At 38.9% G+C, this 24,604-nt stretch overlaps 1 protein-coding gene across 2 annotated transcripts in view; it reads left to right on the top strand.

Moving 5' to 3' along the window:
• The first annotated feature begins 15,290 nt into the window (after positions 1-15,290).
• The window catches only part of TMEM132C (transmembrane protein 132C), a 200,755-nt gene continuing 191,441 nt past the window's right edge, over positions 15,291-24,604 (top strand). The window contains exon 1 of one of the 2 annotated variants that reach the window (XM_035564993.2): positions 15,291-15,648. In XM_035564993.2, the coding sequence (XP_035420886.1) occupies positions 15,552-15,648 (97 nt within the window). In that variant the 5' untranslated portion in view covers positions 15,291-15,551. The remainder of the gene's footprint in view (positions 15,649-24,604) is intronic. The other variant, XM_035564992.2, reaches the window with a different exon arrangement.

Below are 24,604 nucleotides of genomic sequence, written 5' to 3'. Positions count from 1 at the left end.
TGCAGTATCTTCAAAGCATTTCTTAGTGGAAAATCACTTTCAGGAACGCTTTCAGAAATAACAGAGATAACATGGATGTCAGCAACATTTTATATCTATATGAAATTATCTGGGAGTATCAGTTTTCGAGGAGACTGATCCAAGGTCCATTTAGTAGAATGAAAAAAATTCTTTTGGCTGTGATGAAATTTGAGCTAATACTGATGACCTATGAAGAGTGTCCACATCTGAAAAATCACATTTAGGAATTGACAATAAAGGTAGTAAGCTTAAACAGCAAGAACTGAATTTTAGAAGAGTTGACATATTGATAAAAGCATAGAGAAATACTGTGCAAGTTCCTATGCCAGTATGAGGTGGATGACTCAATCTACCAGCTTCCCATACCCGGTTTCGAACCTTGGAAAGAAAGGGAATAGCAATGGCTCTAGGCAAACAAAAGGATGTTTCTGTGAATTAGTTCTCCACAAATCAATAACAATTTTATCTTTTCAAAAATGGAAAGGAATGGCCATACTGTTTTTACCAGTCCCACTTTCTCTGGAGATGGGAAGCAGAATCTAATCTGAGGCTACTGCAGCTCTTTCTAATAGGAGATATAAGGGAAGAAAATTAGTAAAACGGGCATCTACAGCAATGTTTTGGAAATCACTGTTTTTATGTTGACTGATTGCTGAATTCTTCTGGCCTATCTGCAGCTGTAGTTCTGTATAAAAGCAGCTAAGCTGCAGTGTTGTGAGCAAAGGTTTAAAAAATAATAGCCTAGAATCTATTTATTTCCGTCTGAAAATTTATACATCACGCTATTCATATTTGCATAATGTAAAGTATATTGGAATACAGATGCACATTAACTTAGATATGCATTCACTCTATTGAAGGGACAAATTTTGATGCCTCACAGACCTGATCTACTGTTTATTAGAGTCAATGAAAAGTCTTCCATCCATTAAGTGAATTCTGTCCCAACCTTTCAGTGTTTTTCAGGCCTTATAAGTCAAAATTCCACAGTTCACTACTTGGAGGCTTTTCTTCAGCAACCAGTATTCTAAAAGCTCTGAACAAATGGTCTGTTATCCAGTAGTGAAGAGAACAGCATACAAGAAGCTACTTCCAGTCCAAAGCTAGTAAATAACCATAATCTTACAATTCCCAAGAACAATACTACATATTTTTAGAACTCTATCCATCTTAGCTCCAAGGAGGCAAGCCAGGCTTTTGCCTGCATCTTTGCATTTAGAAACAGGATCAAGTTTCTCACCACTTTTTACTGAAATACTATGTGATCTTGCAGAAGGTATTTGCTTGCCTATTTCTCCTCCTCTTTCTACATTTTTAATTAGGCTGTAAATTCAACTTGCTGACTGCCATCTAAAGTGGGACCTCAATCTTGATCAGGACCATTAATTGTAATACAACAAAATAAGAGATGTTACTAAAATTTTATACAATTTCTATCATACCTGTTTGTTAACACAATGACAAAATTCTATCTGTCCATTTTCCCTCTATCCAAACACTAATGATTCACTTTATCTTTAATGAATTCTAAATCTTGCCATACAAAAATCTCTTTATATTCAATATTACAATATAACACACTTTAACTTTTGGTTAGCCCTCAAGTGATGGGGCAGTTGAACTCAATGATCTTTGTAGGTCCATTCCAACTGAACTATTCTAATATCACTATTCTCATTTTGTAACACACTAAATATATGCTGCATGGGTATAAAATATTACATGAATTATCAGAGAAGCCGTGCCTAGCTTGAATTACCTCAACTAGAAGATGTTATTTGTCCAACTGAGTAATGAATTTTAATATAATAAAACTTCATTTGCTCGTCATTTTACTAATGGTTGGTGTTTCAGACAGGACAGAAAACAACTGCATATGAACAGTTACAAGCAAGCCTCTAGTTGCTTAAAACAACTACCTCAGCTAGCATCAGAAAATGAATGGAGTTTTATAAAATAATATTCTTTATCTGCAGCTGTACTACAGGGCCCTCTGCCGTGCAGTTCATGGTAATAACAGAATAAACATAGCAGTTCAGTAAAATTATCCTCCCATTAGTTCTAGCAGCGTAAGCTGCATAATTGACATGTTAGGTTTTCACTATTGTTTAAAAACCTTTTTAGGAGCAAGTGGCAAGTGGGCGTTATTTACCACTCACTCTGAGTTCCTAACAAGGTCAGACAGATCGCCTAACCTTGTCAGGTGGCAAAGCCATCTGTCTCAATCTCGGTTTGATCTGATTTCTGTTTCATAAACTAAACTCCACAGTCCCTTGAAAGAGAGACAATAGCCTTTTCAATGGGCTGAGCCCTTTCACCCTTTGTTTCTCTGTTTAAATAATATATCTCTCTTTGGTCTTTTGGCAAGAATGCTTGACCTTGTAAATGTGACCATTCACAGTGCTCTGTAGTGCTGGAATGTGCTTTCATAATACTCGAAGGCTTCTTTATATTATCTAAGGCAAATGTTTGTTTATGAAAGTTGAAGTAAAACATTCACATGATCAAAAGAGAAATGAACAGGCACCTGGAATGCACAGTAAAAAGATCTCCCCCAAGAGGAAACTCCTCTCCTTTCAGCTACTGTTCTGAATCCAATTAGGATATATGAAAACATTTCTCTCAGTTCTGAAATTAGAAAAAGAAGAGGAACTATGAAAAAAAAATGATTAATATCCTAACTAATTTGCTTTCTTTCTGTGTTTGTGAACTGCTGATGCTAATGGTTGTCTTAGTCCACTACAATAGCTGCGGAAAGGACAATTTTGACCTTTCCTAGTGGCCTGGGGTACAGTTCCACAGTACAGCTGAGGCAGAATAACAACTTGCTGTACCTAAAAGGTACAGACCTGTTTCTTTTCCCTTTCTCTGACTCTGCCTTCACATCTTCCTGCTCACAACAATGTCTCCCTTGCATTGGCTCTGTTGCTTTTTTGGAATCTTCACTGATCTGATTTAATTTGCCAGCCACACAGAGAAGTATTTGCCTATTTTATTTTATTTTATTTTATTTTATTTTATTTTATTTTATTTTATTATTTTCCTTTATTTTATTTTATTTATTTTATTTATTTTTTGCTGTTCATCTGAGCTGAGTCATTTTAGTGGGGGGCCAATAAGCATGGAAATGAGTGTAAGGGAAGCAAGAGACACATGCAGTGCAGAGGTATAGGAAAACAGTGGAGCTGATACAGATATACGGTGGGGAAAAAAGCTGTGGGGTGTAAGACTTGCTGTTCTGCAGGATGTGAGGAGGGGAGATGGTGACTGCTGCAGCTGCAAGGAGGAGGTGGTGAGGGGTCTGGAGAACAAGTCTTACGAGGAATGGCTGAGGGAGCTGGGATTGTTAAGCTTGGAGAAGAGGAGGCTCAGGGGCGACCTTATCGCACTCTACAGGTATCTTAAAGGAGGCTGTAGAGAGGTGGAGGTTGGTCTCTTCTCCCACGTGCCTGGTGACAGGACGAGAGGGAATGGGCTAAAGTTGTGCCAGGGGAGGTTTAGGTTGAATATTAAGAAGAACTTCTTTACTGAAATGGTTGTTAGGCATTGGAATGGGCTGCCCATGGAAGTGGTTCAGTCACCATCCCTGGAGGTCTTTAAAAGACTTTTAGATGTAGAGCTTAGTGATATGGTTTAGTGGAGGACTTGCTAGTGTTAGGTCAGAGGTTGGACTAGGTGATCTCGGAGGTCTCTTCCAACCTAGATGATTCTGTGATTCTGTGAGGAGCCAACCCTTCTGCCTTTCCCAGAATTAGCTCCCACCACTCACCCAGCCTGAGCCTTCCTCGTGCTGTAGCAGCAGCTCCATGGCATAACCAAAGCAGGTGGCTGGAGTGTGGTCCCTTGCCGCACCTCCAGCAATCTGTTGCTAAAGGCAGTTGCCTGCTTTGTGGCTCCAGGCAGCCATGTTTAGCGACTTCAATGTATGGCAGGATCTCACAGAGGAAGGGCTTATCACTGTACACATTAAAAATTTTTAAAGGAGACAAACTAAAGGCATACTTTGAATAAGCCTCCTATGCTTTAAATGGCGCAGTAATTGTATGTCTGAAATTCCAGAAGATCATCAAGAACAACTAGTTCTTGTTGCAGACTAACTTAGAGCATTCCCTTTATTCAGATGGCTTGTATATAAGTGAGACTCTTGTTTCCCTACAGACTCTTCACCATCTCTTAGAATCCAGTGCAAACCATGTTTTTTTTTTCTTTTCAAATTTAAGATATTGCTCTGTCTGGTCACTCTGTCAATGCACTGAAATTTTCTCTTTATTTTTATACTCATCCATTATTTTTTTTTCTACCATAGAGCCAATTAAAAGTCTGACCTAGAAGAAAGTAGTTAACTACCATTGAGTCTGAATAGCTTCTCACTTTGAATTGCCATTAAGCTTCTTAATAAGGCATGGTAAGTAATATTAACCCCAATCTGAATTTCTTAAAAGGTAGAGGCACTTTTCACTATCATAAATTAGAGCAAATAAAATATCCTTTCTTTAGCCTATCCATCCTTCATATGGCTATTCTATGGGATTGGTGTTGTTTATATTAAGCAGCCATCTAAATGCTGAAACTACATACCGATAGTTTAAGCAGTGGATTTTTTTCTCTTCTGTTAATTTTGAATAGAAAGTTTGAACAGAATTGTTAAACAGGTTTAATTTGTTTACTGAAATACAGTTCTGATATTCCTAGCACTTGATTCAATATACATTAAGTAAAATTCTTACTTCGTAACATGATTAAATTGTGGTCTTTAATAACATGCGGAATTTTGAAATTACTCTGTCTAGTGTTGACAATTGCTAAGGTTGAGGAATGAAACTGAGAGAAGATTAAAGGTAATCATGCTCAGTTCCCATTATTTCTTCATTTGAAATTTAGAGTTAGCCCTCACTGCCACAGCATCTTCAAGCTTCACAACAGAATCTCTGCAGTATCTGATAGGATAAGGAAAAGCTATTATTTCCTATAATGTAGAAAAGTGTTGCACAGAGAAAGTAAAGTTCAGGTCTTTTAATTTGATACCCAAATGGCACTGAGAAGCTAAAATATCTTTTGAAGTTTCCTTATTCTCAAACCTTTCAAATTAACAGAACATGGGTAGTAAGAATGGCGAACAGAGCCATAACCCAACAAGATCTATGCCTGGTTTGGTTTTCTTATCCAGGCAGTGAGAAGAACATGATGTTTAAATCATTGTCACCAATCAGCAGGAAAGAACAGTGTAACCTCTTGTGAATTAAATTACAGATGTCCACTAACATATTCTAGGAGAGTGAACACTTCAGACCTACTGCAGTCTGTAAGGTAGGAGGCTTTTATAGATGTTTTAGAGAACAAGATTGAGACTACTGCCTGCTTAGGAGAAAGAAAAGGACATAAAGAATTTCTATTGCCTGTTCTTCCAAGCGAAAACATCCCACAGACCAGAGGGAAAAGTCCTACGCAAAAGATATGGACATGTTATTTATAGACAGGTTACAAGTATGCAGTTGATTTTATTTCCTCTAGATGAAAGTTAGTGTGTTTTGGACAAGAAAATGCAGTTGATATTTGAAATCAAAATACTGATTGAGTGTTTTGAAAGTATAACACATGCCTTCTTAGCTGAAAATTGCAGACAACTCCAATTCCTACTTTGCTGATTGTAAGCTTTTGTGTCCAAAACTTATCTAATGCAGTTTTGTACCTCACGTGGAACAAACAGGGTATGTCAGGCTCTAGGTGCCAATGTAATATAATGATCTAATAATAGAGGAATATTATTATAATGCATAAAACAGTCTATAATACATATTATTATAGACAGTATAACATAAGTAAAAATACAATTAAACTTAAATTTTAATAATAAAAATGCTTCTATTGTATTGACAATAAAAACAAAGTTTTCTAGTATGCTGTCATGTGTAATTTTAAATTAAGCCTCATAATAAAATTAATTAAGAGTAAGCAAAAGCTTTCATAGCTCTTAAAAGCAGCTACAGCAAGGGATTCGAATTAATGCAGTTGACTACTGATTCAGTTAAATGTTAGATTTACAAATGAAATTAACTATTAAAAGCTAGAAAAGAATCCTTTCTTATCTCTTCTTTTCAATTCTTATAAACCTAGGATTTCACTGATACTAAGTTTCTTCCAATATACCATCCCATCTCTGTTTCAAAGTAAGGCATGAGGAACAATTGTTTAAATCGACAAGATAATTTGCCAAAAAATATAGAGTTTCTTAATTTCTTTGGTTAAAAGGTAGCTTTTTTTTCCAAATATCCTGATGGGCAGGAATTTATAAATTTTCTGAAACTTCTAGACTTACATAAATGCTGCTACCGTAATTTGCATGTAGTTTATATAAATCTTCCATGTCTTTTTAACACTACTAATCTGCTCACCTAATAGTGTCTGTGGTAAGGAATTCTGCAGACATTGCCCTTGTTCCTAAGGGCAATTTAAAAATTGCTGTCTTACAATTATATTGAATACCTCTTTGGCTTTGCATTAATTAAGAAATTAATGAAATTCCTGATTTACCTTTACATTATTGTTCATTATTTATGCCTTTTGATCATCTCTACTGCAAACCATAATTTAACTGGTCTTACCCCATAGCTACTTCTGATGACAATGCAGGAGAATGTAAGGTTGTCTCATGGAGCAGTTTTAATTTAGGTTAATACGTGTTGCTTGAACACAGTCGTGGAAACTTGGAAAATTTCTTCTTTGTGAAGTGTGAGGACTGAAGGATGGATGGACATTGCTGACATCATATAAATCATTATGTCAGCCTTAAGTCTACCAGATCTTTGAGCAGACAGTGAAATCAAGAAAACTTAAAATAACCCCTCATCCATAAGTCTTTACAGCACTACTTTTAGGATTAGCAGACAAAAACGATTTTAAGCAGAATCTGTCTCTGGCACTAAATATATAAACCATAGCTCAATGGAAAGACAATTCTGAGCCTAAAATGCAAAATTTCTATCTTGCTACTAGGGAAAAAATTCCTGCTGTTCTGATAGTGTGATTTATCTTTGATGTTCAAGGAGTAAACTCCTATGTCTGCTTGACACATGGATCCTATTGAACTGTCAATTAGAAGTGTTACATTTGCTCAATGGATACAACCTAGAACACTGAAGATTAGACATGGAGCTAGAAGTTCAATCTATTTCTCTTTGGGAATCTTGAGGTTTCTTTTCTACTAATTCCTGTTGTCAAAGACAGTCAAAAAGAAAAAAACAGTAAGCACTGTTATATAGAGAGCTTTCTCCCTTGATCCTCTCAGTCTAAACAAAACACATCACTTCAGGAAATTGAGTTGCTCTTTGTAGCCACAAAATCTGATGCATCTGCTACGAAGGAGGGAAGTGTAGACAGACTTACACACTCCTTCAAGAGCTTCTGTTGATCTCAGGGGATGTTATGAGGTGTGTGTCCTAACTTTGTGGATGTCAGAGACTGACAAACTGTGGTCTTCAGACCACAGGTATTTAATGGAAACATAATAAATAGTCTGTGGCTCACCTGTAGAATCATAGTGTCTATTGTTTTTACTTAAAAATTTCATGATAATGGCAGTGATGGTGGTTTCTGCAAGAAATATTCAAGGCTGATTATACTCCATTGATACAATGACCTACTTCACTAAAGATTCTTGAGTTAAATTCTTCCCTCACTTTAACCTTCTACTGTCAGTGCCTGTGATTTCTATGGGATTGGTGATACTTACAAATCAAAGTAAAGCCAGGTTTCCTTTGTTTCTACCCTGATGTTCATGTGAATGTGCCTGGAGATGTATTCACTGAGAGCTCAGCATGGACAGTTATCACCTAAATACACTCCTTTCTTTTTCTTCTCATTAAAAATTTCTTCTAAAGTAACATGGCAATTTGCAGGCTCACATAGACCATGAGATAGGATCGTATAAAAAATTAGATTGAAGAGGACCTCTAGAGGCTACCTAATACAACTCCCTGAGACATAAGAGTCACATCTGAGGTGGGTTCAGTGTTTCTAAATAAAATTGGAATACGGTATTAGAAGAACTTCGTAGCCTGTTGCATGCCTACTAAGCAATTAACTAACAAAAAGGATGAAGAGTGAACATAATATATTGAAGTGAATTTTGACAATTTCTTTGTCTTCTGAAGACAGTCACAAAGTAAAGTTTCATTTTACAAATGTTTCAATTTATGATATGATTAAAGCACTTAGAGGAAGTTCTTGACAGTAAACAGACAAGTCATAATATAGAAGAAAGTCTGTGGGATATTCAGAAGTGCTAAGAGACTCCAACAGTCTCTGCAGTATGTGCATATGTTCCGCAAAATCTGTCCGCATGGCCATCTTCATCTTTTAGACACCTAATTTTTTTTAGATTTGTTTCCCTAATTCTGTTTTTAAAAACAAATCTGTCATAACACAAGCAAGAGTCTGCATTCTCAGTATTAAAAGACAGCTGCATCTAGAATGTCATTACAATTCTATTCATCCTTCATTTGATTTGGAAAAAAAGAGAGACAGAAGAAACGTATAAAGTTCTTACTCCTGGCTAGATTATTATTATTTTTTAACTAGGACTACTTAATTGCATCTTCTCCATTTTACAACAGTTATTGGCCACAGTCATCAAAACAGTTCCTAAAGCAATTTGAAGTATTATACTCCTGTAAGACTGTATTTGTTTTGCAATGTTTTCTTTATAAATAATATGCATTAGGTTAGAACATTATCCTCATTAGCCTAGGGGACTGTTGAAAAGCAGAATAACTATATGAAAGATTGAATTTCAGCATTTCAGGTCCTATTATACCACGTAATTAAATGAGAGCGTCTGCTAATTGTACTGCATCAAAGACTGACAATGGCTAGGAAGAAATAGCATGTTCCATTCATTAAGCAAGGATAATATGCTTGTTATGACCAAATAATCCATCATGATCAGAGAATGATCCGAATATTGTTTATCTGTATGCCACATTAACAAGACTTGGCGCTTTCCTACTGCTCTTGAGTACCAGATGCATTGGAAAAAATAACAAGTCTACCTTCTGCTCCTGCTTTTCCCTGTGGCATGATGCAGACAGCCCTGGCTGATGCACGAGGGGGCACTGCTCGCACTGCAAAGCAATCACTCGCCTTCAGCAAAGCGAATGCCAAGCTGGAAAACTCCCCATTAATCAAAACCTTAGAACAAAACTCCCTCAGAAGAACTTGAAGCTTTAAATAAATCCACCTTAAAAATATATCTCTTGACCCCTGGTCAGATGCTGTCACCTCAGTTATGATTGTCAGAGAATATGGTATTAATATGACCATTCCCATGTACTGTCACAACAGGTCTGGTATGTTGAATACAGCTTTAGAGTCCCATAATTGATAACACGTGTTTAAAGTAATGGTTGAACTCAAACTAAGTGTCAAAAGGTTCACCTGGATTAGCAATTTATCCTGGGCACAGCACTTTGAAGTAGCTATCCTTTTTCAGAATGCAACCTGCAACAGATGTATCTTGAGTATTTCAAAGCCTTAACTTCCAGCAAATTAAAATATGCAGTAGTACAGTTACAAACACCTTTGAAATGCATTATATCTGACAGAATATTTGTTTCTTAAGTTAGTGCATATATATTAAGACAACTAAATTACATTGAAGAAAATGTACTAGTTATTCATGATATATATATCTAAAGGTTGTCAAGATATTTTGATGTATGTTACTTTGTGTATAGAAAAATAAGAGAAGAACTAAGAGGGAACAGAAACCTGTGTGGATAAATTTTTCCAACTGCTATTCATATATGTAAATGCTGTGATATACACACATGAAAAAAACTACATAAGACAGGTATTACTGTTTTATAGACTTCTGTTGTAATAGAATCTAGAGATCATAATTAGTTCATCATGATACCTCCCAAGAGTTTGCAGTTTCAAGTTATGATGAGCTATAACACTTGGATAAAACAAAGAAATAAAAAGACATTACAGAATAGAAAAAAAAAAAAGTGCTTCTAGGGATTTCAGCAAATGCTTGAGATATGAAAACAAATACTTAGTCTTCACTCTGTTCAAATTCTGCTCACATTTGCTTTCCACAAATGATGAAGTTGTATTTACATTTCATGTTTCTGGAAGCTAATACTCCCAAATGTTACTGGTAACTTGAGTATTTACTGTAATTATGGACATCTTGAAAAACAAAATTTATACTATTATATATACGCTATATATGTAGTTCTATATTTTTCACTGTTTTTGAATCAAAAAATTAAGGAATACAACATCATTATTTATGTATAAAAACACTGTTATTTGCCTTAGAACAGATACCAATTTTATGGATTGAACCCGTCTAAAATGTAGAAGGGTTCAAAAACAACTGGAAAAATTCAGAGGAGCAAAATCCATCAAAGACAGTGATACGATTGTTGTCTCAGGAATTCTCTGAACCTCAAATCTTCAGAGCCTGGGAACGGACTGTCACTGCACACTTGCACTCTTGTACTCATCTCAAAGCATCTGCTTTTGGCCTCCGTCAAAAACAAGCCAGGTGAACTTTTGCTCTGACTTGATACAGCTGGTATTATGATAGAGATCCTTAGCACATGGAGAAAAAAGATCAGATTCTTCAAAAACTTTAGTTATTAAAAATTATGGAAAAGCTTTTGCATGAACATAGAGCGCTTTATTATATAAGTGCAGAAAAATAAATTTGCATCTATCTGGCATGACTAGTCATGCATGATGGCACGACTTTTCTAAAGCTCATGTCTCAGGTAAGGCGTTTGCAGACAGAAATTAAAATGTAGAAAAGATTCAGAGATCCTACATGTCTTTTAGGAAATGTCCTTTTTTAAATGATATTCCCTTTACCTTGTAGTTTCTTTCCTGGACCTGTTTCCCTAAAGCTTCTCACTCATAAATTTGGCAGTCAGATGAAAGATACTTCCTTTACTTCACTAAACTATCTGTGAATAGAATTAGACAATAAATACCTAAAACAACTGTTAGCCACCTGTTTCTTTGTCTCTATTGTTCCCAAAGTTTACCTCATTTTGCCAACAGTGTTGAATAGTAAGAGAGAAAGCCATATATTTAATCCCTTTTATATCAGTGATTTGAATACCTCAAATTTGATGTCCTCAGTTATGTTTCAAGGTCAAAAAAGCCTTCTCTTCAGATCTAAGACTGAAAAGCACACACCCATGACATCCCAAATTTTTGACCCATGCAATGGATACATATTGTGTACATTGCTTATAGTCACAAGCATAACTAGAAAATATCACAGTAACTAGGTGAGATGGTTCCTTTTGCAAGCAATAGTGCCTTGTGATCCTAAGGCCTTAATAAAAACATTTGTCAACCAAAAAGATGACAACACCATGCACTATGATAGAGAGATACATTTCAGATGTCCTGAATACGAACCCATGCCATGCTGTCTGCATGCAGCACAAATGAATAAGTGTAAGAGATACAAGTTACATATCTATTTCAAGGAGAAATGCTGACATTGAAGTATAAAAAAATTAGTTTAAGTCGTGCAACACAAAGCATAGAAGACAGAAGAGGGATGATAATGCACCCAGGTACAAGGATGGCATAAAACTAAATCCTGAACATTTTTTTCACTCTATTCCATTATGTGAGCTCAGGTGTCTGGCAGGAGCTGGGGTGTACCACCTTTCCTTACTTTCTGTTGGAACCTTATATACATGGAGCAACACAGAATGCAGTTTTGGCATAGATGCAGTGAACTGGACATAACCCCGTTCAATGGATTTAAAAATAAATCCTATATTTAAATTAAATGAGTTAAGAAAAGTATAATTCTGAATAATTACAAACAATTTGTGAGCAGAGAGGTACACAATAAATTAGAAAATCATTTATTTACCTAGTTCTATTAATTTTTAAAGAATTCTAGAATACAGATGTAGCTATGTGCCCATGTACTTTATAAAACTTTTTAGATCATTGTCTCGTTATACACATAAAGACATTACGGAGTAAAGTAGGTGCCTTGCTCAAATTCACATGAATAGACAAAACTATATGTATAATATAGTGCCAAGGATAACGACACGTAGCTAGCTAAAACAGCAATCAAGCTTAACAGGCCTTCAAGTAGTAGATGTAGTTAGTGCTAAATGATTACATCCATAACCACTCACGTATATCAAGGACAACCTATGTTTTTTGGCTAAATTAATGAGTATTTGTCAAAAATTAGTTTTCATTAGAGACTGATTAAAACCGAGATCACAGGCTATAATGTCTATTATACTCACTTAAGTCATGAGTGTTGAACTGCTGGCAACTTCACAACCCCAACATCTGCTTTCTGAAGTTCTGTCAGATTATTCCTTCTGACAAACTTTTGCTTGAAGTGCAGTCTTAGGGCTGGCTGATGGGTTTGTGATTTTATTTTGTTATTGGAAGTCTACATAGCACAAAAGATGGCCCTTTTTTTGTCTTAAAATGAACATGTTTTCTCATGAAGAAAAAAATGTGAAAAATCTTGTACTTCAACTATTTTCCTTTTTATGATGAATGTTACATATCTCCGTGCTCGGTATGAGACAAACTTATAGCTTTTTTATTGTCCAACAAAATAGCAAATGGGATAGCTGTAAGTACCTATTCTAATGTTCAGTTACCTACACAGTATGTTACTCCTCAAAGTGTATGATCATGTGTTTGCCTGAGAAATGTCGGTGAGATATATTTACCATACAGAACTTCCGCATATGCAGCAGGTGCACCTTCAAAATACAAATTGTACAAAATATCTCAATTTCTGCACATGGGTTTAGAGTTCCCCTATCAATTGCTATCTGCACATTGCAATATGTGCTTTGGTTTGATGCATTCTTTTTTCTGCTTTCATTTTTCAGCTTGCATCAGTGAATTGGCATGTGACTTCAACATTGTGGTTGACAAAATCTAAAGAGGGGTTGGTGAGAGACCTTGATGTAGGTAGCATTTTCAGCTTGAAGGACACTTTTGAAAAATTTAGGAGTCTGCCTGACCCTAAGAAAGAAGTCAGCTTTGGCCAAGTCACATTCTATTTGTTCCTGAGAATGTTCTATATTTCCTTATGCTTACTGAAGGGAACATACTAGCCTAAAAAAATGATTTTAGGCATAGCTTCTATTGACAATTTTGGCTCCAAAATATTGCATCTACAATGACAAGAAATCAAATTTCAATGGAATAATGACAGCTGTAGCAAAATCTATTATATTTAGACATCTCTATACTTCTTATCCATGAAAGTCGCTGCCAATGGGTTCTATATGGAATTTCCAAAATTTTCTTCAGATCATTTTAGGCAAATAATGTTATATGCACTCCAGTTTGGATATGATAAATAGCACATAATCCTACATGTCAATATTTCCAAATAATCTCATATTCCCTCTAGTTTACATTATGTTGAAATTTTCTTTGCAATTTAAAGAAAACAAATGTTGGTAGTTTATGAATGATGATTGCATTGTTTTTTGGTCCCTTGGTAAAAGTTGCCTTGGAAAGGCTTTTGTCTTGACTGTATCTGCTTTCTGTTATAAATCAGATGAATTGTGTATACACATTATCTACAAATTCAAGTGTAGACAGGATATAAATGCTTGTTAGCTGTTGTGTTTTACTGTTGACTGCGGGATTCTTACATTTAAAACCTCTAACAAGTATTTGTAGTGTCTACAGAATTTACAATCAAGCAGAAAAGACTATAGCTGTTACATGTTTGAATTATTTTTTCATTGAGAAATGTTTCTTTACATTCCTGTGAAAAAATTCTCTTAGGATTGCATCCATATGATATACTTTCTTCCTTTTTTTTTTTTTTTAATGTATTTGAACTGGCTGCTATTAGTTTTTTTTTTTTTCTATTTGAATCAGCTGTTTTTATGACAATAAAATCATGTAAACCATAACAGTCCCAGGCATGCTCCTTCATCATCACTTCCTCATCAGAAGTCCCTATTTTAAAGTAGTTTTTCTTGGCTTATCAAATTGGGAACTATGTCTTGTGTAAACAATAGGCTTTATAGAATTAGCATAGACATGCTTTATTCACTTTATTTAGAAAAATATCTAATGATAAACTTTGACACCTGTTCACTACCTGACCACAGATGGAGAGAACTTCACTAATTTTATCTTATTAACCAGTCATAGCTGACTGGCTGTGACTCTTCATCTGAAGAATGAGGGCCTAATTTCTCAGACAAAAGCAGAGGGTAGGTTGTTCCCTGCTTCGGGGATTTCTGCACTCAATATTTTCTATTATGAGTAAAATATCAGAAAAGATACCTGCTGGATTATCTGGATCAAGTTAAAAGATGGGAATAAAGATGAGGTGTGAGAATTATGTTTAGAAGATGAAACTATGCAGAAGGAAATGGAAGTGTGAGAGGCTGGGCTGGAGATGGGTGAAATCCAGGTGGGTTGAGCAGTTCTGAGGGACTAGCGGTGGGCTGTAATGGCACAGCATGCAAACCAACGTGATCAAAATCTGTCATGCATCCCTTTTGCCCTTTCTGGAGGGGTGCGTATGTGTGTAGTAAACTTTCCTGTTTTGGTAATGTTCTTTTCTTTTCAATATATCTGGCACTATACCTGGACTTGAGAAGGGAGGACTGAAGATGTGAGGTCAGAGGCGGCCCATAGTTTCTGAGGGGGCTTCCTCTATTCCCCAGGGCCAGCCGGCCCGGGGGTGCCTTCATTCGGATGCCCTGCCCCTCCATTCTGCCCTTGGCCCCCCATCGGGCCGAGGTTCTCCTCTCCTGCCATGTCGGCTTCGCAAACCTCTTCTCCCCTCACAGTCCAGGCGCTGTGAGTGGCGGTCTCACCTCAGCAGCGCTTTCCCGCGGGCGCTCTCCGTGACAGGAACGTTACCGGTTCCCGCTCTCCCCCCTCAGCCTCCCGGTGCCGGGCGCTCCCCCCTCAACCCGCGGCTCTCCTGTCCCTCATGCCCCGCTCCCGGGGGTGGGTCCCCCGGCTGTGGTGATGGTGGTGGTTGTGGTGACAGTGGTGGTGGCAACCCCGTCCCCGGGGGCGGGCTGCCCGGTGCACGCGTGGGTTCCCTGATTGGAGCTGGTCCTCCCTCAGCCCGCAGGTCACCGCCTCCGCTCCTCGCCGGGGCTGGGCTCCCCTCCTCTCAGGGAAAAGTGCGTCTGTGTGTGTGTGCGCGTCTGCTGCCGGCCCCCAGATAAAGGCACGGGAAGCGGAGCCGCAGCGAAGGGCGCCCGTGTTTAGCGGCGAGCAGCCGGGGGGCGACCCAGCCCCTCCGCTCGGAAAGTTTTCCTTGGCGGGGCCGGGGGTCCCGGCAGCCGCTCCCCCCGCCCCCCCCGGCTCTGGGGTAGGGCTTCGAGGGGTCGGCATGGGCAGGAGCCCCCAGCGGTGCTGAGCGGGGTCTCGGTGTGTGCCTGCGGCGATGGCGAGCCGGGGGAGCTAGCGGGGCGGCGGCGGCCGAGCCTCCCGGAGCCGCTCCCGGGACGTGTCCCCGTCTCGGCGGCATGGCGGGGGCTGCCCGCGGCGCCGTGCCCCGCCGGGCGGCTCTCAGCCCGCTGCGGGCGGCCCGCAGCCTGCTCCTGGCGGCCCTGCTCCGCGGAGGTAAGCGGGGGGGGCCGCGGGGTGGTCGCGATCGCGCTCGGGCTGAGCTGGGTGAAGCCCCTCAGGCTGGCCGCTCGCTTTGCGCCGCGGCGGCGTGTGGGCTCAATTCCTCCTTTCTCCTTTCTCCTCGTTATTTCCTTTATCTCCTCTCCCCGTCTTTATTTTCCCTTTTAAAATCCTCTCTCTTTCTCCTCTGTCTTACAGTTTCGCCCCCCTCTCTCCCATCCCCGTGTTTATGTGCATGGGAGAGAACCTCGCGAGCTTGCATCTGGCTGAAATGGGAAACGGGGAAAGTTTCCTTCCTCTCCGCCTCGGCGGTGATGGTGTGTTCAGACACATCTCGGAGATCCCCCTGGAGCAAAGGGCCCTTCTGCGTGGGAGGGGGCCCGGGCCCAGCGTGGGACAGGACGGGCAGCGGGGAAAGCTCCGAGGCACCAGGGGAGCAGTGGCAGTGTTAAGATCGTGGAATAGCATCCTTTAAATGAAACGGGAGTTGTACAGGGATAGCTTTAGAGAATGGGTAGAAGCCCTATTACCTGGGCTGGGCAAGGTGGCCGTTATCTGGGTTACGGGGCCAACTGTGGGCTGTGGTCGCAGGAGGTCATTTGGGTGGTCTGCTGCTGCCTCTGGTCACTGGGCTTCTGGGGCCAGTCGCCTGGACAAAGGCAAGTCCGCTCTAAAGCGACTCGGGGATGCAAATTGGGTGGGATCCAAACAGGTTTCTATGCAGAATTATAGGTGACTGCCGTGTCTCCATGTCTGGTGATCATGCTCAGACCACGTTAGTTGTGGACATCTGAACACAGCACCTACCCCTTGCCTTTCGGGGAGATGGAAACTTGTCAAGGTCTTTGCAATTCCAGCTGTTGTGGTCATCCCTGGGCAATAAGAAATATATATTTTGCTCTTATTCCCATTGTTATTAGTGGTGCTAATTGGCTAACATAAGGAGATTACTAATAGGACTCTTCACTGTTCAGTTTGGTCCAGCCCTGCTGACTTCTTTCTCAGGGTGGTTGCATGGAGAGGCAGCCAGGATGTGTAGAGAAGTATCTCAAGTGAAACAAAGGTAGAATTGGTGGTAAATCTTTTCCCACCCAGGAAAAACAGAGAGAAAACAGAGTACTTGGTACTGTGGTAAGCTCTTGGTAGGGAAAGCAGAGTACTTGGCAGAAAATTGCATGGCCTCTTAATGCCAGTCATTTTAATATAGTACATTAAAACTAATGGACATCCAAGTGACTCAATGTGCTGTGAAAGTGCTGATGTGAAGAATCTGAAATATGGGGTTTTGTTTGGGTTGCTGCAGTCTGGAGGTGAGAATCCTATTAGCCACATGCTCACCTTCAGAGTCTGCAGGAGATTAAGACTTGTAAGGAGGGTTTGGCATTTTTTTTCTAGGGCAATATTTCTCTTCTGCCGTGCAGCTTTTACAGTCACAAATGCATCTTCTCCAATAAGCATTTGCATCACTCTTAATAGAGTTAGGCACTGATATATGGACACTTTCTGTCTGAAAATATTTTTACGAGAGAAATATGTAGGTGCTGCTTCTTAAGGGTGGGAGAAAGTGCTGCAGTGAGAGGTTATAAACAACCCAGCCTCATTAAGCTGTTTCTCTTTGCTGGAACCCGGGTCAACGTTGACTCAGCCGTGCTGTAAAGAAGTCAGCAGTGGTGCCACAGCCAGCTGCTACCAGCAGCAGCTGCTAGGAGTTGCTGGGCTGCGCTCTTTGGGAATAAAAGAGAAAATATTACTTTCCTTCAGGGAAGAAAAGCAGAGCTTCTGAGCAGAGAATTTGCCTCTCAGCATTGCTAGGCACAGTACGGTTTAGAAAAGAGCCGGTTAATTAAACTTATTTAATAACGTGTTTGTATGGTTTCCTTGTGAGGCCTTAACAAGCATTTCATTTGCACCCCCCTTGTGTATTTGCACTCCTTTGGTTGGTGTGTTAGGATAGTGATTGTTCTTGAGAGCCAAAGTCCAACTAAATGAAAGTCAGTTTATAGCTCACAAGTGAAAACGTTTGTAAATGTGCTGAGAAACTTACTATTATAGACAAGTTGTCATTTGCTATTTAAAGAGCTATATTTACTTCTCTGAACTCATTAGCATCTCCTATCAGGCCTGAATTTCTAAGAAAATTCGCCTGAAATGTTGCCTTAGGCCTCAGTGTGCCATTATGCTGTGGTTATTATCAGGCTAATAATGTTAATTCATTCAATCTCAGGAAAGAAGCTTGGCATTTAATTTAAGCCATGCCTCTAGTCAAACCAGGATGTATAAAAAGTCAGCGTGCAAAAGTGTTCTCGCATTTAGGTACACGCGCATGCTTTACATACAGATTATTGGATGCCTGTTCTCTAGGTGGAGAGTGCGTGTGAAATCATATTTACACAAGTAAATCCCAAGTGGATATATATTCCTTTCAGGAAATGACCTCTTTTCAGCAAAGTGCTAATGCATGTGCTTAAGCCTCTTTATAGCCAATAGGAGGTATTCACGAGCTTGAAGTTAGATATTTTTAATTGTTTTCTTGAATTGGACCATAAGTGTAAAGGCAAGTGTACAGCTCTATTTCATTGTATAATGCATAGACAACTGGGAATTCTGAGCTATATTATCTGTGAACTAAAACAGAACAGTGGAAACTAGAAATACACAATTCTAAGTCCTGAAAATGAGTTTGGGGATGTAGAGCTAGAGGATTGATTCATTTGTGTGAGAAGTACGTGCATGCAAGAGAGTATTGAACATGAGCAGATGTTACATCTGCATAGAGTTACAGGAATTTTAGGTGCTCAAATAGCCTTTGTACAAAAATGCAGGCACAGTTGTGCATCCAGAGGTTGGTGTAACACCTGGTTTGGCTCTGCTATTGCTTATACCAAAATCATGTAATGAGATCTTGTTTTAGTTAGTGATGTGGGAACTGATTGAAGCTCTTTATTGTGAATTTTATTTTCTTCCAATTTTAAATTGTTCAAGCAGTTAGGTGGCTTTTCTGTACGTTATTTTGGAAGATCAATAGCATGACATACCTCGGTGTTATGGAACGCTTCCTAGATTTTCTTTCTCAATTTCATCATGTTAGCAGTAGCTAAGAACACAGCAGGGACTTGCATTAAGTTAAATTATAACTGCACAGGGTTTAAGTGACTAATCTAAGATATAACACTGTCAAAATGTAGACAGTGCTATTAATATTCTGACTTTTCATATTTAATAGCAGATCTTAAGGTTTATTAGACACTGTACTTAGTGAAATATGCAACAGTTGTATTATAAATGTCTGTTCAAGCATGTGTCTAATTGCATGACCATGTGATATAAATGTCATACCAGTAATCATTTCTCTAATGCATAATATGTAGCTGGCTCCTGAATTGTGGAGCTAAGTATCTGTGCCAGCTGTGGAACTTTCACTTGTATGAAATCAAATAATGAACAGCACAGCATTAAGTTTTCTTAAATTGCTAAATATTAGTAAGCAATGGTAAGCCATGTTCACTGAGATTAAAGGATATGGATTTTATCGAGAGTTGGGGTTTAGTTCTGCATTTTTGAACACTACTGGTGATGCAGTGGTTCAGCACCACTGAAAAGTTGCCTTGTAATGAATAGCTAGAAGCTCTATAAATAATGGTAAACTTGTTAGAAGTGTTGGCATACAAACTTTCCTAGGCAGGGTTTTCAAGGTAATGCCCCTCTGCAGTAAATATCTCAGAGCTGTTGTTCTTAGTTGTGGTTAGGGTCATGTCTCTTCAAGGCAGTTAGTCTGGAGACAAGTAAATGAAAGTTTGAAATCTTCAGTGTGTGACCACACCACAGAAGAGGTGTCAGATTTGTTGCCCTGTTCTAATTTTCAAGTTTTTGGTAAACTCTAAGATTTGATCATATGCTGCATGCCAATTTGTGCTGCCACACTGGGAGTTTTGGCAGTAGTTCACGTCTGACAGGCGGTACTTAGATGTGTTCTAGCTGCTGTGAGAGAGACAAAAAAGCCCGGCATGATAAAAGAGGTAAAGTAATATAGTAACAAGTTGAGAGAACTTCAAAGAAGTGTGTAAAGACAGCTATAGAAAATCATCTAATATGGATACTAAAAAGCTAAACTGAGGACGTAAGACAGAAAGCAAACACACTGTGGGTGAATGACAAAAATAACTCACCCATCGGTTTGAAGGAGACGTTTAGTGTGTACGGGGTGGATTTGATGCCAAAGAGGAGAGTGGATTTAGTGAAAGGAAAGCTGTTTAGCAGGAATCAGGTGCTGCCTCCACTGTCAGGAATACCGCTGCCTTGCTGTCTGAACATTGATCAGTCATTTCCTTCTTACTTTCCTGGGCTCTTGTTCACTGTGCTCGTCTCGTTGTTGGTTTGTTAGTTTTTGATCCTGGTTTGGCCACTTTCTCCAGGGAGATGTTTTTAGTTCTTAATATCTAAATGCTACAGTGATACAAATACAGAAAATAATCTGTGATGCTATAAGATGCTAACTCTAGGCGTTTGACTGAAATTTGGGTGCTCTGTCCTTCATAGTGATATGCAATAACTTACTGGCCAGAAAACTTGCCGTTGTCTAGGTCAAGCTCTTGTCCTGACTTGCTCTTGCAGGCCTGAGTCCTTTATATTTTATTCAGCCTTCCTTGCAGACTCAGTACCCTAGCAAAACAGTTTCACAGTGTTCAGCTCTTCAAGCAGTTGTACTGTTTTGTGTTCTGTGGACTGGCTCAGGCTCTAGTGACAGATGTGACCCCTTTGAAACAGGGACGGACAAATGGTGCATTGAAAGTTCATAGCTTCTGCAGTCTCCTCACTTAGAGGTATCTGGTAAAAGCCTGCGGATGCATCTAGCTCGGGAAATAATTTTACTCCAGTAAAGCCTGTATCTGTTTTAGTTAGTAAATGGAAATACTCTCTCTTTATCTATTTGTTCACATTTTTGGGGTCAATACACAGCCTCAGGTCACCGTTTTTCTTTTCAGTTCTATCTAGTGAAATGACCCAGCAAGTTTACTCTTCTATTTTCTTTGCTGTTCTAAAACATATTAATCTATTGAGCTTGAATTCCATAAACAAAGTGTCATCCCCATCACTAAAATTATAGGCATATTTGCACCACCGGCCAATTAGCTGAATTTTTCTTTAGGGAAGTACATTTGGACTAAGTGGTTCTTTGCCACTACACTTCAGAAATGTGCTAATGTCTTACTATTGCATCACTGACATCTTGGGTCAGTAACTTCATGTGCAGAGACAACCTCTTCTGGCACTTCTTTTGCTTGAATAACACAGATCATACTAATCATAGTTCCACTGTCATTATCAAAAGTGTTCTTTTACGACTGCAGCTTCAGCAGCTTGACAGATGTAAATGGCTAGATGAGTCTCCTTAATTGAACGCTGCTTTTATTATGTACTGTAGTAAGAATTTAATCTGATTTTATCATCCAGTGGTGCTACAAGTGTCATGCCTAAGGTCAAGCACCTTTTTTGTTGTTTCCTCTCATACAGCATTTTCAGCTGTCTTCTACAAACTTTATTGAAGGTGAGATTTTTTAGAAAGACACTAGTATTTTGTAATGGTGTCATATTTTTATCATAAATTTAGCAGAGTGCTATTCTATTCGTTAATTTCTGTTGCTACCAGCATTTGGGTGTTCGCTGCTTTTTGTTGTATAGTTTAAGATTGGGAAATGCAAACTTGCTGCGAGGGAAGACGGAATTGTTAAGTGAATTAGCCTTTTCAGTAATTTGAGGCAAACTAAGTCACAATATAATGATGAGGGATTTGACTTTTGTGTGAAAACTTTGAACTTAAATAAGAATAAAATCTGGGGGGAGAACTTCTCTTTTTTGGAAAGTCACTTTAAAAGAAGCTTATGCTTTTGAATAGAACAAATCCTTAATGGTCTCCTGAGCACATGTAAAAGTCAGTTTCTCTGTGCATGAAGAGGAAGTCTTAAGTAAATGAAAGGTAAGCTGATATCCCCTGATACTGATGCAACAGAGGGGTTGGTCCACTAGATTCTGCTCTTTAACTGCAACATAGAATCACAGATGTTGAAATGTATCTACAATGATACATCTAACGTTGTATTGCTTAGGTAATTGCTTTATTTCTTCGCTTGATTAAAAAAATAAATCAGCTGAACCGTTCTTTCTTCAAAAATATTTTAAAAACTGATAAAATTACAAAACAAAATGGGGAGAAAGGGGTAAAAAGTTTCCTTTTTTTACTTTGAAAGTTTCCTTTAAAAATTATCAAAGCAAAATTTAGATGCAAACACACTTTTTTTTACTTCTAGTAAAAGTATTCAAATATGAATTGACAAGAGCATAGATACTATATAGAGCACATCATTAGTATTTTTCAATAATATTTATTGTTTTCATATTGCAGAAATGAATCAGCTCGATATGACTACTATGAAAGGATTTGTCATTCAAATGTCTTCTGAAAAGCATTTTACCTTCACATAACAATTTAACTTTTTTTTCTTCTCATTGAGAATGAAAACAAACTTCAAAATGTTACAGTTTCTGTCCTTGTGAAATTCCATTTTCCAACCAGTTGTATTGCCTGAGGGTACAGTTCCTCACCAGCTTGAGCCAATGTAAATTGGTGCTGCCAGGTTTCTGCCCTTGCCCAAACTGAACAACCCTCTTTTTGTGCCAGCACTGGCATGCATTCCTCTCTAAGCTGCTTCAGGGAGATAAAGCACATACAATATTTTTTTCATAAAGGGCAAGTTTGTATCACCGTGGGATCAACTGACTGCTTGTATAAGCAATAGCAGGAAAAAAAAAAAAAGATAGGCCCAAGTTGGGGGGAAATGGCTTAAGTGATTACAGTACTGCAGCGTAACACTTACAGCAGTATGGCTTTAATTTGTTCATGTGACAACACAGTAAGAGAAGAGATTATGGGAATTGCTTACATTATATATCCAATGCAGGATATTAAACGCTGAGAGGTTAGAGAGTGAACACTTGGTGAACCACGCAGCTTTGATTTATTTTTTTTTTGTATTGGGTGTTTTTTCTCTTGTTGATCCTATATAAATAAGTGATGTTTACATTAATATAGTGCCATTTCTACACGCAGGTAGAATGTGCTTTTGATGACTAAATTGTTTTATTGAATTAAGGACAAAATAAAAAACAAAACCCCCCATCAACAACTTTTTTTTGTCTATTATTACTATCAGGACTAGTAGCACTGCTTGTTATTAAAACTGTCATTAAAAGAGTTTGGTTTTAATTTAAGTTTTCCAGTCATTAACTGTTTCAGCTGAAATATTCCATGCCAAGCATCTGCTTCAGACTGAGTAAATTTTCTTTCCAAAACTTGAGCCAAGAGTTCAATGGTTTACAAAACAGAGCTATGTAGAGGGAGAGGAGGGGTAGTGTGGATTTTCCTTTGTTTAAAAATAGTTGCTGACCTCTTCTGTGAGAAGTGCTCGTACCCCTATGAAACTCCTCAGGAAAGGGGTCTTGTGAGATCACTGAAAGAAGTCTGAGGTTGGTTTGATGGGATGTCAAGTCAGAAATACTTGAAAGAATGAATTTGCACACAACAAGGAAAAATTTGTTGCATCGTTACAGTTAAATGCTATGAAAATTGTCTTGCACTAGGCCTACAACATGATAGGAATGAGCTCTACTTTCCTTGCAGAGAAGTCTGAGCTGGGCAAAGCGTAAGGTATGGGTAGGGTCGCTGTCCATCCTTGTGTTCCCAATGCTCTGTCCCCCTTCCTAGCTGCAGGGCGGACTTACTGGAAGATGAAATTGCTTCATAGGAATAAAGGAAGAACAAAAACAAGAGTTTAAGGTGGGAAGCAAGGTGAGCAGAAGGAGAATGATGCAGGAAAGTGTGGTCTGAAAACTAGCAAGGGCAAGAATCAGTCTGGGGACAGATGGGAGAGAGTCAGGTATTTGGGTGAGGAAGAAGAAGACTGGAAGCAGAGGGAAGGGTCTGATTGTGGAAGGTGGTGTGGGGGAGGAGGTTAGGATGGGGGCCTGCAAAAAGGCAGAAACATTCAGAACAAGATGGAGGTTGTGTAAGGAAATGTCTCAGGACTGGGACGGGAATGACAGAATGAGCAGAAATGTATCAGGGAGCATGGGCAGGGTTAGGTCACTTTCTGATGGAAAGAAGGACTCAGGCTTGAGCAGAATGGGTATAAAAGTGCACAGCTGCTAGCATGTTTTTGTCAGATCCTGGGTTGTGGAAGGAGTTCCTGTAGTAAAGGACTGTGAAGTGATGTGGTGTATATGAAGAGGAAACCATTAGACAAATAGGGAGCAGGCCTGCTGCCATGTCGCCCTGTCCCAAGGCCCGTTGAAGGCCCGTTGTAATCAGGCAGAAACTTCCTGTTGCCATCAGTGGGTATGGAGTTGGGCCCAGCTGTTTTCTGTTTTAATTCACGACTTTAATTCTTGTGGTCTGCAACTGAATTACTTGTACAATCACTGTACAATGCAGTGGGACCAGTGCTGGGACAATGAAACCTGACTGATGGCCAGTATTTATTGGGCTGTTAAAGCATGCTTGGTACATGCACTCATCTTCAGCATTTTCTCAGTTGGTGAGAGAAAACAATTATGGCAGAGAACACAATTATGCCTTAGCCATCTTTAATCTTTTAAACCTGACTTAATTTTTTTTAAGAACTGATTTTTTTTCTTTTTAATTTCACATCTCAGTAGAAAGATCCAGAATATTTGTTTGTACTCTGTAGAATCAAATGACTTATTACTCTGCTGGCATGAAATAAAGAGTAGCAAATACAATAAATAACTGCTGTGGAGAAGGTAATATAATATTGACATTTCAGTGCCTCTTAATTTTGACTGATGAGAACATCAAGGAAAAGGGAGATTGAATTTGGCTGCCCCTTAGGGAGGGTGGACACCTGCATGTGAATAGCGTGAGTATGAAAACTGAGGA

Source organism: Cygnus atratus, chromosome 17 (genome assembly GCF_013377495.2).
Source record: "Cygnus atratus isolate AKBS03 ecotype Queensland, Australia chromosome 17, CAtr_DNAZoo_HiC_assembly, whole genome shotgun sequence".
In the NCBI taxonomy this organism is placed as follows: domain Eukaryota; kingdom Metazoa; phylum Chordata; class Aves; order Anseriformes; family Anatidae; genus Cygnus; species Cygnus atratus.
Note: the sequence above shows the minus strand (reverse complement) of the source record. Positions and strands in the feature narration are given on the sequence as shown.